The sequence below is a fragment of the Apus apus genome, chromosome 8 (assembly GCF_020740795.1).
Source record: "Apus apus isolate bApuApu2 chromosome 8, bApuApu2.pri.cur, whole genome shotgun sequence".
NCBI lineage: Eukaryota > Metazoa > Chordata > Aves > Apodiformes > Apodidae > Apus > Apus apus.
The window spans coordinates 21404094-21419067 of record NC_067289.1 but is presented as its reverse complement, the minus strand read 5'-3'; the positions used below and the strand labels follow the sequence as shown (position 1 = coordinate 21419067).

At 40.2% G+C, this 14974-nt stretch overlaps 1 protein-coding gene across 3 annotated transcripts in view; it reads left to right on the top strand.

Moving 5' to 3' along the window:
- Window positions 1-14974, top strand: part of FNDC3B (fibronectin type III domain containing 3B) — a 196654-nt gene that overhangs the window by 82646 nt on the left and 99034 nt on the right. For all 3 annotated transcript variants that reach the window (XM_051626737.1, XM_051626738.1, XM_051626739.1), the window contains one exon: window positions 11300-11376. In XM_051626737.1, coding sequence (XP_051482697.1) covers window positions 11300-11376 — 77 coding nt within the window. The remainder of the gene's footprint in view (window positions 1-11299; window positions 11377-14974) is intronic.

Genomic DNA, 14974 nt, shown 5'->3' with positions numbered 1-14974 from the left:
TTCACTGGAGACATTCAAAACCTGCCTGGACACGTTCCTGTGTGATGTGCCCTAGAGGATCCTGCTCTGGCAGGGGGGTTGGACTAGATGATCTTTCGAGGTCCCTTCCAACCCCTAAGATTCTGTGATTCTGTGAAAGAAAAGGAAGAAAATGCCTGTGTATTTCTTGCTCCTTTTGATAGAGAAGCACTTTGGATGTGGGTGCAACACATGAGTTGCACCTTTGTGTCTGCATGCAGTTTTTGGAGCATAGAAATGCCATTGAGAGATTTTGAACAGAAATGATGGCTCCTACCTTAGAAAATGAAAGTTTGATAATGGTTTAGGTGCAGAAATGGTAGGAAGAGTGATTTTTTTTTTTTTTTTTTTAAATGCTCAATAGTAATTTAAATGAAACAGGGTGGGTGAGACGTGTGTTTTAATCAGTTTAAGTCAGGCCTCCTGGGCTCCCCATTTCTGTCTGTGCACACAGTCCTTGCCCTTGTTAGCACCCACACTCCTGCAGCCACAGGGAGCTGAGCTGTGACTTGGAATTTCACCTTTTGAAAATGTTATAATTTTTTTTTTTTTAAACATATCTGTATTTCCTTAGCTGCCACTTTCCCTGCCTCCCCCTACTTTGTAAGGAGAAGTGCTGTAACAGTGAATTTGGACTCCTCACTCACTGTACTAACTGAGATATTAGATCCCAACAATAGAGTTGAAGTAGCAAGAAATTTAAATAATTCAGTAGGTAGTTTTTCAGCCTAGGCTTGTTAAGAGGAAATCAAGAGCATTCCTAGAATAGTCGCAAAGGGAATGAATCCCTTTTCCCTGCACCCTGCAAATTCCATACCCTTTGTTGGAGTTGTCATGGTGGACTAATCCCTCTGGGAACTTCCTTAGCCTGGGAAGGGCCCCAGCAATGGGATTATTCCAACGTGATGGCACCCATGGACATTCCTGAGCAGAGGCATCCGCACCAGCCCACTCTCCAACAAGGCTGAGATTTGCTTCCTCTGCTGGGACAGACAAAGAATAACTTTTTGCTCATATGTCTGAAAACTTTAAAATCACCTCTGCATTATACCCAGCTGTTACATTGTTGCCCTAAAAACTCCTCAACAGTAGATACCTGAAGAGTGATGGCCATTGAAATCCTTCTTCCCTCCAGTATAGGTGGTTTTCATCTCTACCAAACTGTGTGGTGAATATTTTGGATAATAAATGGATTTCATAGTTGCTATAACCAACAAGAAACTCCTTTTATTGTATTAGAAAATTCAGAATATTTCACATATGTCATGGAGAAACTGTCCTAGATACTTTTAAAATTAGAATTCTTAACTGAATTCTTCCAATTATTAAAATAATTGTGCAATATTGTTTTCTCATCAGCAGTTAAATTGTATAGAAAGGCAAGAGTCTTATTCTACCCACTGTGTCGTACTATATGATAGGATCATTTATCTGGAGACAAAGGAAGACAAGAGTTCATGGTTTATTTTTTGAAGGCTGTAGCACTGTCATTAGCCAACAACTCAACTGATGTGCTCCTTGCAGTGGCTCAGCTTAGAAATAAGAGAATGGAGTGAAAACGAGGGGAGAATGACAGGGCCCTTCAAGCATAACCTGGTGAGTCACAGCCTTCCCCCTCACCTTTAGTGTTTATAAATGAAAGCAGGCTGTGAAAAAGCAAGTTAATGACTTCTCTGGGACAGCCACCCTGTAGTTGAGAGCTACAGAAAGAGGCTGCTGGAGTAGGAGAGGTGAGGTAGAACCCAAGTCGACATTAGCAGCTTCCTCTGGGATTCAAGTGGCTCTGCTGGGCTTTGTGGTGGGATATTGAGCACCTTCCTCTAGGTTTGGTGTGATTGCAAGAGGTTCAGAGAACAACAGCACAGAGAACTGGGAGTCTGTGCTTCTATCCCAGGGAGATGGCAGTTTGCCACAGCCTCACAAAATAGCCCAGCATGTACCTGGGTGCCACAGATGTTGATGATTGTCCTTCCTTCCACACCCCCACATGATAAAGAGTGCTTGTTTGTGGCAGGTGGATATTCATTGCTATGGTTTTGATGAACACATTGAAATAGAGAATTTCAGATGAATCATCGAAGTCCAAACATGTCAGGAACAAAACTCATCAGCTTCATCATGATGAGTGGTGGCACCATGTCAGCTCAAGGGGGGTGGTAGGATTGAATTTGATTGCTTTAGTTTTCACTGGCTGGATGATGTTTCTTGCTGTGGGTGGACAGGTAAAGAATAGCCATCACCTAATTACTGCCTCATTCGGGGCAGGTGGAAGAAAATGTATTGTGTAACTTTATTGTTGGCTGGGTTTGGGGTCTGTTGCTGATTGCACAGTCTTTTTGGTGTTGCCATGGGAAAGCAATAATTATATTATGCGTAATTGGAGCATTTTCTTTTACTGCTGCAGAAAAGCAGTGTTGTATAATTATTGCTACCTTTAATGGAATTGTTTAGCATTTGTATAAACCTATTGCAGAAAGAAAAACTTCTTGCAAGTGAATGCCATTTTATAAATGTGCCAGAAAGCTGAAACGTTCTCCCCAAAAAGCATTGACATCACTGGGTTGTGTCGAAGAGCTCTTTCAAAATTACAAAGGCAAAGTAACATCCATAACTGAACTTCCATCTTTCATTATGTCCTTTGACTTTTGGTTTGTCTTCCTACAAATAAATAACCTCTATTGCTATCAAGCAAATAGTGTATTTTATGTTGTTAATAATTGGTGCAAAAATAATTCTCACTTTTTGACATCCATTTTCACTAAAACTTCTTTTTGGTTGAAAGTTGGTGTAGTGGTTCTACAGGTCTGGTGGGAAGCTCAGCTGTAGGTGCAGCTGGAGGATGCTCATCCTTCTGTTGCTGTTTAAAACTTGGGCAGTGTCAAAACTTGGTAACACGAGACTTTTGATTCTGAAATGAAACCTATTGCTGACAGAGATCTCCCATCATTTGTATGGGTTGGCAACAGTTATTTGATGAGTTTCTCCTGTTTCTGAGCTCAGCTTTATGGTCTCCTTTTCTTTCTCCAAGGCCCCTGCAAAGGGCAGGCTGGTGTTTTCAGTGCAGCACCTCTGTGCTGCTGTTCTTCCTGTTCATCCACTGGCATTTTTCTATCATAAAACATAAGGTTGTACAAAGGCAAAAAAAGTTAGTAGATATGAGAGATACTTGTTTCCAAAGTAGAGCATTTTTCTGTGTGATAACCTACCAGTCTTTAACAGTCTCAAGGTGTATTCAGACTTACGTATTGTCTTATGACCTAAGCCCTATTCTGGGTTTGTGTCCAGTGACATTCCCACAAGCTTCCTGTGTGAGCTTGCATCAGGCATTTCATTTCTTTGCCCCACAGTTTTAGTTGTGAGGAGAATAACAAGCCCACACCAGCTGTATGTTTTGGGAATGGATTCATGAGTCCTTTTGGGGTAACGTGGTGCTGGGTCATAGAAATGTTTTTGTGCTCCTGCTTTCAGATGCCAGGGTGTCATCTTGGGCTAATGTTCATCACAAAATGAATGTGTCTCCAGTTTCAGGTTATTGTGTTGTGGCTTGTGTGCTAATGGATTAATTTCAGATGTTTTCAACGTAGTTGGTTTTTCTCTTTTGTTTCCAACGTAGTTCTAATTTATTTAGCAGTATTTGCCATTCAAGTCAACTGATTTTAGACAGATGTTTGTCTCTTGTGTTTTAGTCTAGACATCTATGATTTACAATCTGCAGCCCATCTGGTGAATTGCCATGGGAGTATGCTTATTTTCAATGCTTGAAGTATTGCAACATACCCTTTGCAAGTGTTTTTGCAGTAGCGGCTGTTGAGCCAGCCATCAGAAAAGGTTTTATTTTAGCAAAAGAATCCAACTTGTTTGTTCAGAGCAGAGCAGGAAAATAGTCAATTTCTATTCAAAACAACAACAAAAATGTTCCACTCTAAAATGTTGCCTGTAAATTGAAACTCTAGAATAATATATGGGCCTGGTTCAAAAAAGAAACAAAACCCACCTGGGAATGTACAAGAACAGCAAAAGACCTGAAGAATTTTTCTCATCTGTGTTCTCTGGGAATGGACTTGTGTACTTCTCTAACCTTTTCTAAATATTTCAGTGACCTTCAGTTTGTTCAAGCTTCTTGTAATGTGTCAGCTTGATTGTCACTGCTGCAGGTGGCAGTTAGCAGTGCTCTGTCTTGGCATGGGGTGGCCCTGAGCTGCAGGAGCAGGTCCTGGTCCCCAGGTACTTTCCACTCCCCTTCCAGCCCCACAGCAGGAGGAGAAGCTGGTGATGCACAAGGGGACAATGTGCCAGGCTATTAAGGCAGCCCAGGGACCTTCTGTGGACTCTCCTCTGCTAGTTAAATTAGTGGTGATGAAGCCAAACTCCAAGGTTTCAGGACTGCCCATCAGGTCTTGCATGTGAGGAGTGGCATGGTTCTTTACCCTCTTAGCATAAATATCTCAAAATGCAATGCAATTTGTATTTGAAACCTATAATTTATGGATTCGTAGTTCTACAAACAAACATTTAGCCCAGCTTCCTCTTCAAACGCTTCAAATCCTCTTCCTCTTCTGCTGCTGTGTAACAGCTTGTAGTGCTGTGATAGCTTTGGACGGGGCATGTCCAGTGCAACTGATAAGATTTGAGTTCATTTCCTGTTTTTATGGGTTACTGTATTATTTCTAGAATATGCCCCAAACCAGAACACAACATCTGGGAGACACACATAGCAGAAGAGCATGTTGTTGAGCAGGAATCTCTTGGTGCTCACATGAAAGTGTACAGTGCTGTTGTAATTACAGATTGAATGTACTTGAGCCTCCTGCTGTGTGCAACAGGTCAAGGGGCAATCACAGGTAAAATAAACTGTTTTCAAGCATCTCTGGTGTAAACAGCAAAGGTGCTGTCGTGTAAATAAGCCAGAAAATGCTCCAGGAGCTGTCTGCTTGATGTGTTTGGCACAGATTTCTGAGTGTTGGGATTTGATGTTTGGTTGAGTGAGTTTGTCTGCACATGTTGAAAACATCAGTCAAGCCCAGACTGGGCTGGATGTTATCGTAGGGCCTGTGGCTGGGACATCCACGTACTGAACAAGTGTACAGCATCTGCAGTTCATGTTAATCATGGTCATGCACTGAAACTCAGACAGGCCACTATTTTTAATGACTTCAACTATGTTTTAAATGCTTATGACGAGCCTGATAATCTGGGGTGGGATGGGCTGTTACAATTTTTGACTGCTAAAGTAGCCCTAGTATTTAGAAAGAATGTTGAAAAAAACCATAAAGCAGACAGAGAAGCTGCAAAGGAGTTTAAGAAACATATTTCAACTACATCAAAAGTGCTTCAGTCTCTGCTTTCCAACCCCCTGTTTATGTATGTACAGATTGAGATAACTGTGTTCAATGGCTAAACCATGCACGTGCAGGAAACTTCAGGCTGATACTTTTTTGAATGTTTCATTTGCATTTTAGTAGTCATTTTGATGCAGGATCCAAGCTAGTTTGAAAGCCATGAAGCCGTTTCCATTATTTAACTTGAGGGTTTTGGTAATGTTTTTGTATTGCTCTTATAAGGTAAAGGAATTACTTCATACTACTAACCTGTGACCTGAATAGAAAATAAGCAGTTGAAGTGCTAGATGTGAAGAGACATGTGGTAGGCAGCCCTTTATGCACATTCTTAGGTGTAGATGAGGTTGTCTTTAAAAAAATGATAAATACATGTGGATAAGCAGTATAAACCTCTCTATATGCTGCCTTCATCAGGCACAAGCTGGTGCCATAGGGCTGGCCAAGGGCTGGATGCTTTCATAAACCCTCTTCCTTGGTAAACTAAGTTGATAACGTCATTTTTGCATCTTTCACAACCCAGCCTGTGGCAGGTTGAATGCAGGGTAAGTGGGATTTTTTCTGAGTTCAGACCTCTTCAAAGGTATTTTTTAAAGCTCTCATTTTACCCACTCCAGCACTTAAAATTGTAAAAGCCGCTCCTTCTTTTCTCTCTAATCTGGAGTTGCTTTGATTGACAAATTTATACTTGTTTAAGGACAAAGTGTTCAGATCTTGATCAGCAGCAGATTTAAGACCCTGTGCCCTAGCAACTGAAATAGATACCTGGGAGTTGACTCTTCCCCTGCCTTCTGCTGTATGTGAGCGGAGTGCAGTTAGCATCCACTCTTTTCTGGGAGAAGGTGCATCTCAATTGTGGTGATGTTTGTAGGTGAAAGCTCTTTCCATCCTACTTCAAAGGTTTCTGTAGAGCTGTCTGACACACTCGTGTTAGCTTGTGCTAACAAGCAGTTTCAGGCTGTGGCTGAAAGTTAGGAAAAACACTCGTCACACCTCTGCTGCAAAGGAAGGAAGATGAATAGAAGAATCCGGGATTTTTGTTTTGATTTGTTTTCCTTGTCATCACCTGGTTTGGTCCGTGAGCTGCTTTGAGACTGACCAAGTGGAGGGAGAAGACTCGAGTGCCTGACAGCAACAGGGTGCCTGTTTGTGCTTAGTTCATTGAGGAAATTGTTCCGGAACAGCTGCTCATCCATGTGAAAATGCAAACCCTTGGGTCCCTGCCAAGGTCAGCAAGCCCTGGGTCATTTGTTTTAGCAAAGCAGGCCAATTTGCCCTTTAATTATCTTTCCTTTTCATTTGGTCACACCTTTTGCTCCATAAATTTACTTCCTGAGAAGCGCTGTAGTGGAAGATGTGATACCAGTTTTGTTGTGAATCACAGGGAGGCCTAATGTTTTTTCATGGATTACTTATAACTGTTAAACTTTATAAAAGTATATGCATTTACCTGGCTGGATTTAATCTTCTACTTATCTAGTGCAGTAGGCTCTTGTTACTAAGTGTACAGGATTCTTACATTTCAAAGTAAAAGTGTCCAAATAATTACATTTCATATTGTTTCTATGCTTATGTAGGTTTTGTGGTGTGAAACACTAAGTCAGGATGTCTTTGCTAGAAACAGAGCTGAGAAATTCCTGAGCTTCAGAGAGTTTTCAGTGGCTGGTCTCAGAATGGGAACTTCATAACCAAGTCTTGGTGTAGGGTCTGTAACGAGCTATGCAAAATTGTCAGTGGATACATGGGAGTAAAACTGGTGCCCATGTGCTGGAGCTGGATGTGGAAAATCCTCTACAGTGAATATAATTTAGAAATTCAGAGAGAAAAGCAATTCTCTATAAGCAGTAAGGAAAGGAAAATAGTGTAGTAAAATCACTTTTTTTCCCCTCTAATGCTGTGTGGAAAGAAACAAATAGGAAAGATGCATTGCTATAGCTGGAGGAACTGAAATGTCAGGTTTTGGCTCTTATAATTTAAGGAAAAAATCGAATTAAACTGATATTTAATATGTCCATAAAAGGTCACTCAGGAACAAGAAAAAAAGCGTACGTATTCCAAAACTGGTTTTATACAAGAATTTTGAAAGTGTCATGGTTTGCAACTAAGGCTAAAATTAGCCTAGAAAACCTCAGGACGGAAGTTTCTCAAGTAGATTGTGGCATAATTCCTGAAGGAGTGAAAGTGGCCAGAAGAACTGACAGTCCTCCTGTGACAGAAGCATCCTCTTGGCAGAGACAGAAATCAGAGGGAGACTGATTTAATCTGCAGGTTCATGTGATATACCATGATAGAAGGGTTATAATAATTGTCAGTCTTGTTAGATTTCATGTGCAGCTGTTTTTTAGAGGCCATAAATTTGCCAAACCTTTCTGGTCATCTGAAATGATTAAAATAATCAGCTTCCACGCCATCAGAGGAGCGACAGAGCAGCACAAAAGGGGAAACATGTGGCTTGGAAGAGGAGGACAGGTTCTTCTTCCTGGGATGTCAAGCTGCTGATTTGCTCTGCCACAATATGAGACTTGAGTTGCTTCTTTTACTGTCCGTTAATTATCAACATGTGTTAGAAATGTGAAGACTTTGTGCTTTTGCAGCTGGGGGTTTGTCACCTGCGTGGGTAGATGGGCTTCAGTGCCTTCAGCCTGGTGGCTTCTCCACTTTTTCCTCAGTTCAGAGAAGGGGGAGCCTGCATTTTGGATGTAGCCAACACCAGCATTTTTGGGGCAGCCCTCCAGAAGCTGATGGAGGTGCTCTGCATTTACCATGTCAGAGCTTGGGGTGGACTTTGGCCTCTTGTTTTGTCAGCAGAGGTGGCCAAAGCCCTTCTGGCTCAGTTTCATTATGAATGCAGGAGATTACCTTGGTTTGTTAACAGTATTGAGAAGAAAAGTAATAAAGTGAGCTCATTTCAGCATCAGTGCTAGAATGAGCTGACTTCTTCTCATTGAAATTAGATTTTATATTGAACCACAAACTTCAGTTAAAGCTTGCAGAGTTCTAACTCCCTAGAGGAAATCCTGTGGATACAAACAGATGAGGAACACCCTTATCTAAATGTTGCATTTTTAACAGTTTAAAGTAATTTACATAACCAAAAAATAGTCAGAGAAGCCCAATTAACCTCAGAAAAGGTTTGGTTTTGGGACTCATTGTGCTGGGGTGGTGGAGTCTGTATTTTACTTGCTACCACTTCAAGTTGCTTTGATGTTGTTGAGGAGAGAGATGAAATAAGGTGTGCTAAAGTCATTTGGCCAGCCTTGAAATCAAAGCACTGGAAACAAAATCTAGCTGCAAATCACTAGGCTGTCATTCCTTCAAAACCTGTTACCCAAATGACTTTAACAGTTTGTGGGTCATATGCAAGGTTAAGAATCATGTTGCGAGGTGCATGTTTCAATGATAAAACACAGTATTTTTTTCTCTTGGAATGGAAGGGATACAGTCAACAATATTGGTGTGGGAGTTTGGTTTCTTCTAACAACTAGATCACTGCTCCGTGTGAGCAGTTGGCACAAGGTTCAGAAGGACAGATACGAGGCATGCCAAGCAAAGTGTTTCTCATTTGTTGTCTAGAGACTACCTGGTTTGTATGTGGAAATGTCAAAATGTTTCCATTTAAATTTATTTCCAAGTCAGAATACCTGTTTTTTGAGAGAGATTGGCTAGGGCCAGTGCAGCTGTACGTAGAAAGCATTTTGGTGGGGGACTGGAAGAGGTTACATTTTAAAGCTTTATTCTATTAGGCAGCATTTATTTGTAACATTGAAATTGCTGTCTACTGAAATTGGGAACTCAGCTTACTTTGTTTTATAAAGACTTTTCAGTTTTTCAGGTTTGAGAAATTACTGATGAGGAATGATTCACCTAACAATGTTAATTGTTCATTTTACTTAATCTCAGGCATGTTCCATCCTGAATAACTGAACTGAATTCCCCAAAAAAGTGTCATTGTGTGTTTACTGGTGTTGGCTGTTATGTACAGGTATACTGTCCAACTTAGTGTGGAGTGAAACTTGGCAGTGAATAGAAACCCAAGTAGATTCAGAGAGAAATAAAAAACCATATTCCTCAAAAGAAATTTGCAGAAACTTTTTTAATAGAGAAAACATATTTACTCAAATAATATTTCTGTAAAATTATTTCTGAACCAATTGTCACTTCATGTTTTTGATGGGTTTAAATAGAGCCATTTAGATGGTAACTTCCCACCAAGAATTGCTCATACTGATTTTTCTTCCGTTCACACTAAAATTGTTGACTATCTGAGCAGACAAATAAGGCTAAAAGGGCTATAGAATAAGGTGGGAGAAGAAAAGCCATATAAGATGAATAAGAAGGAAAAGTAGTAACTTCTTTTTCTCATTGGGGCTGCAGGTAAATTCCCTGCATAGTTAAGTACAGGGAAGGATGTAAAGCAGCAGAACCACACACCTAAAATTACTTATTTTAATTTAAATTTAAACTTCAGAGGTTTCATGTGCTTAATATGCTTGATGATAAATTACCGTATTTCAAATCTAGATGTGACTAGTAAAAACCATATGTGCTGATTAGACTATAAATAACTGGATAGAGAAAATGAACCAAGGTCAGAGGAGGTATAAATAACTCGGATAGATTCCTGTGTCTAACTTGCAGTTTGAAGTCCTGAAGCAATATCATGCTTATTGCATGATAAGCAGCCTGTATAAAAATGTAGATGGATAGGGAATGACTTTTTGATCATTTAATGAGGACTGGTGTTGCTGGGATCAGATAACAGGCTGCTCACTTGGCTTTTGGGGATTTGATATGATTTCTCTAAGCTCTAGGATCAGTCACTTCTCAAGGCCATCACATCCCATCTGTGTCTGAAGTCCTTCATGTGTTTGAGTGTTTAATATCCTTGCCTAGAAGGTGATGCAATTTGGAGATGTCAGATGGCTTCTCCGTCAGAGGTTATGAAGTTACCGTTTGTATTGTCAGTCAAAACTAAAACTGAATTTACAACAGCAAGAAGCAGAGCTCTCTCAAGAGTGTGACCATGAATGTTTTTTTGGCCCACGGCAAATGGGCCAAAAAGTTAATGTAAACATTTTATTATGTAATAAGGAAGTAATTAAATTAGCTTTGCTTTTTAAAACTAGTCAACTTCCATGGCAACCATCTGTCTGATGTTTGGGGGGTACATTTCATTGACTGCTCTGTATGATCTTCCCAGTTTTAATGTGTGAATCAATGAGGAACTGAGTGAACTGTTTCCATTTGGTCTAGACCCTTTCTTTAAGCTGTGAGGCTCTGCTTGCAAAACTCAGCAGGTTATGGCACTTGCTTTGTTATACTTGTACTCAGTGCCTCAAAATGGAACGTGTTCAGGGCTGGATTTTGGAGTGGAAACCATAAGCTTCTTGCTTGTATAGCCACATTCCAAGGTTAGTCTGAATAGCTGAGATAATGAACTTGGTCTTTGTGCATTCTTAAATAGATAGATAGTCTTTCACATATGTGATTTTTTTTATTTTTTGCTACAATTGGACGCTTTCCTTGGGAGCTGCCTAATTCCAGGCTGCACAGCTTCTGCTTTGTTCTCTGCTTCCATGCCTTCCACAAGAATAACTTAACCAGATTTCAGTATAGGAATTGTGGGCTGCTAAAGGACATATTGTGTTACTGCTTAATGCTGTACAAGCTGATCAGTGGGTAATACAAAGTCTACGTTTTAGCTGTTTTATGATGAAAATATTATTTCAACGGAATATATGGTAAAGTCATTGAACAGGGATCTTATTTTCAGAATGGTGGCACACAGCATTTTCCATATACCAGACATTAGTGGAGCTGCTCATTTTGTTATTGCAGGCTTCAAAAACAAAGCTATTTTTAGCTTTCTCTGACCAATTGTGTGATTTTATAATTTTTTTTTTCGACTGGAAAAAACAAATATCTTATTTCTGTCTTTCTCTTAGGACCTGCAGAGGTTCCCATGATGTCACCCAATGGATCCATTCCCCCTATCCACGTGCCTCCTGGTTACATCTCACAGGTATGCTTCTTGGTGAATTGAAGTATCTGTAAAAGCAGCAGCACTCATCCATATAGAGAAATCTGCTTAGTTCAAGTTTAACCTGGAAATATTGGTGTAAACAGTAATACACGCTTTCCTACTCCTCCTCTTTACTGGCAGCACTGAGCACACACGTTTGCACAAGTGAGCATCCATGTGCACCTTCACACATCAGTATGTGTGTGTGTATGTGTGCCATGTAGGTTTTTTTAACACTAGCAGGAGCTAAGCATACAGGTTGTGCCTATATTGCAACTTCTTTTCCTCTTGTGAGCCGTCCATGTTCTTGTGTGGCGCTTTAATTTCTAGTGTGACAGTGAGAAGGGGTAGGGGACTGGTAGAAATGAGAGAAAGAGCCACTGGAGCTATAAAATAAGCTGTTGATCCTAAAGAACTTACACAGCAGAAACAGTGCAATGTATAAAGAACTGGGAGTTTTGGTTTGTTTTCAAGCATAAATGTGATTTAATTTTCTATTTAAGGGGAGGGAAAAAAGGAAAAGTCTTTACAGAAAGCTGTTTTGGAACTCTTCAGAAGCTACTGCTCTTTTCTGTAAATAAACACTTCAGATTACCAAATAATTGTGTTCTTCCATCTTCTGTGAAGCTTAGGCTCTTTCTGAAGTAAGGAAGAAAAAAAAAAAAGAACAAAACAAAGGTTGATGTAAGGCAGAATAGCTGTGAACAACCCCATAAATGCAACAATTTCCCCCCTTTCATTGAAACCTGGATTGGACTGTGAGCTTCACTGAAGTTATACAACGTATTTCAGATATTCTTAATGACTAGCATAAGAAGTTTTGATATATATAGTTTACGTCTTGTTAAGCAGAAAATAAATGATGTCCTGGAATCCCTTCCCCTCCCCAGGAAACATGTGAGCTTGTGTAATTCTGAAAAATTGTGGATGGCGTCATACTTAAATCCCACAAAATACTGCAATTGCTCTGTGGTATTTTAGTTTCTGAACAGACCGCAAACATGCTTTAAGGAAGGGGGTCGTTGTTAGGCTAGGAGAGAGGGCAGGACAGCAGGGTGGTCCAGCTTCCTCCTGCTCTGCAAACATCCCTAGGTGGGTGGTTGGGGTATGTTTGAGGCAGCATTTGCCATTTAATACTCGCCATGTGCTCACCTAATTTAATAAACTGATCCGTATAATGCAGAGGAATTTTTTAAAGATTTTCTCCTCCTTTGAAAAGACTTTAACACCTTTACTTTATTAAGCTGTTCATACCTCTCAGCCCCTGCACTAAGACAAATGGTTGAGTTTAATTGCAATGCTTTCCAAACCTGAGTTATTAAAGTGTTCCAGTTGTATCTCTGTCTTAATTCAATTCCTCTTTAATTCTTTCTGTGGGACACCATAATAATTCCACTAAGGAAGATTTTAAGTAACTTCTTAACCAAAAAAACCCAACAACCAGAAACCTCTGTCTGAAGAAATTTTTCCAAGGAGCTGGAAAAATTTTGCAAAGTTTCAGGGGAAACTCTGTATTCAGTGCTTTTCAGCAGCAGAGCAAGCCTCTGGCCTTTCAGACTGCTTCATGTTAAATAGTAGTTGAAACTGTATAGTAATCAAATTAGTTCTTATTAATAGTAAATGGCCCTGCCTTATTTATTCTTGACTTTGTCTATTGCCTCACAGTTATAAATTCTATTTTATGATAAACAATGAGAACACAAATTTAGAATGGTAGGGGAAAGGCCATAATGCAAATTAAAGCACTCTGAGATAGGAAATCAAAATATATTTGATTTTTGGTTTGATTTGTCCCCAAAGTGTGCATCTAAGAGTCAGGCAGAAAGCAGATAACCCTGCTTAGAAGTAACAGTGTCTATTAAAAAAAGCATGACATCTTTTTTCCATTTTGTTATGCCCAGCCTGTTGGAGCTGTGAATATCAGCCTTATCTGTTACGTTAGTTATCTAGTGATTGCAACCTTGGGTTGAAATGATACTTCATTACCTCTTTGGTATTGTGGAAATGATCAGCAGAAAATAGGCAGGAGGTTTTGTGTCCTGCAGGATCAGCTCCACTGGAAGCAGTGGGAAAACGATTCCATTTCTAGACTTGAAGGCCCTGATTAGGAGTCTAGATTAGAAGCTGAGTTTGTTGATGTTAAGGAGATGTTCCCAATGATGAGGCTTAGCCAAGGTGGGAAAAAAAAACCCAGGAAAATAATAGGAGACAAATAGATGCCACCAGTTCAGATCTTTCATGCTATGGTTTTACTTTCAAAAACCCATTCAATGCAGCTGGTTATTTTGCATTTCTTTTTCAGCAGACAAACCTCTGTGCATCTCTGGCAGATAGGAGCTATCAGATCAGAGTTCATGTCTCTGCAATTCTTTGTTGGCTAAGGGTTAGTTAAAGATAAAAGAGAGAAAAGGTTCTTTGTTGTGCTCTTGGGAGACGATACTGCTAGTTTAAAAGCTAGTTGTGGAAGGTGGCATGGCAGGGAAATCTGGATTAAATGCATGTGATGTCAGCAATTTTGGCTTCAGCTGTTGAGTGTTGAAGGAACAGCTCCCATGATTAGACGGAAGCCAGACAGAAGTGTTAATGCCCATTCTGTTTCTGAGATGTGGATTCCATGCCACAGGAATCCTGCAGGGCTGGCTGAGAGCCCATATACCACTGGGATGTCCACTGGTGGCTTCTTACCATCAGGGTCTGTGGCACTTTTCCTGGCTCTCAGAGCACTCTAGATCCCTGGTGTCGATAAAAAAAAAAAAATATCACAATTTGGATGCTAAACTATTAAATTTGGAGACATCCTCTTAGGTTTTTGTTTCTGCTTCTCACCATGTATATTTTGGAGGGCAGGAGAATAATTTGGGGTGTTCTAATGATGAGAGCTAGAAAAAGGGCAATATCAAAAAGCACAATCATCAACTTGCTTGCTTAGGGCTATTGGCCGAGGTCTGTTCTCTCTGAACTAAATCTGGAGCAATTCCATTGGAGTTGGAGGAATTACTTGTGTGTAGTTGGATATGAAAATCTGGCATGAAAGTGCACTTTTATTTACAGAGTTGTTAATATTAGGGCTCTGCCACAGATTTTTAAGACTAAAGGACTGATTTACAGGTTGGTGCATGAAGAATGCATAGTGCTGGTAAGACTCCTTATGTCAGGAGGTAGCACTGGGGTCAGAGTCTGAGCTACGTAACTCAAGCCATGGTCCTGCAGTTGGATATTCCTGCATCAAGCACATGGCATTTGACAGAACTGAAGCATATCTTGTAGAAAGAGAAGAGTTTTAAAATAACATTTACAGCAGTAGAAAACCCATCACATCCTCAGCAATTAAAATTTTGGTTTTGGGTACTTTACTCCAAGAGAAGTGTTCTCTTCCAAAACCATGTTTTGCTAGCATGAGCTTTTAGCCACAGACTCTTTGTTTTTATGTGGTTAAAAGCTCACAGAGCTTTTCTGTGTTTTGTAGACTGCAATTGATCAAGGCATCCTTTAACAGGATGATCCTCCCTCTTGCTCTGAACACAAGGCAGGTTGTGCAGATCTCAAGCTCCTGAAGCAAGCCATAAAGTGATGATCTGTTTCAATTCACGAACGTTGG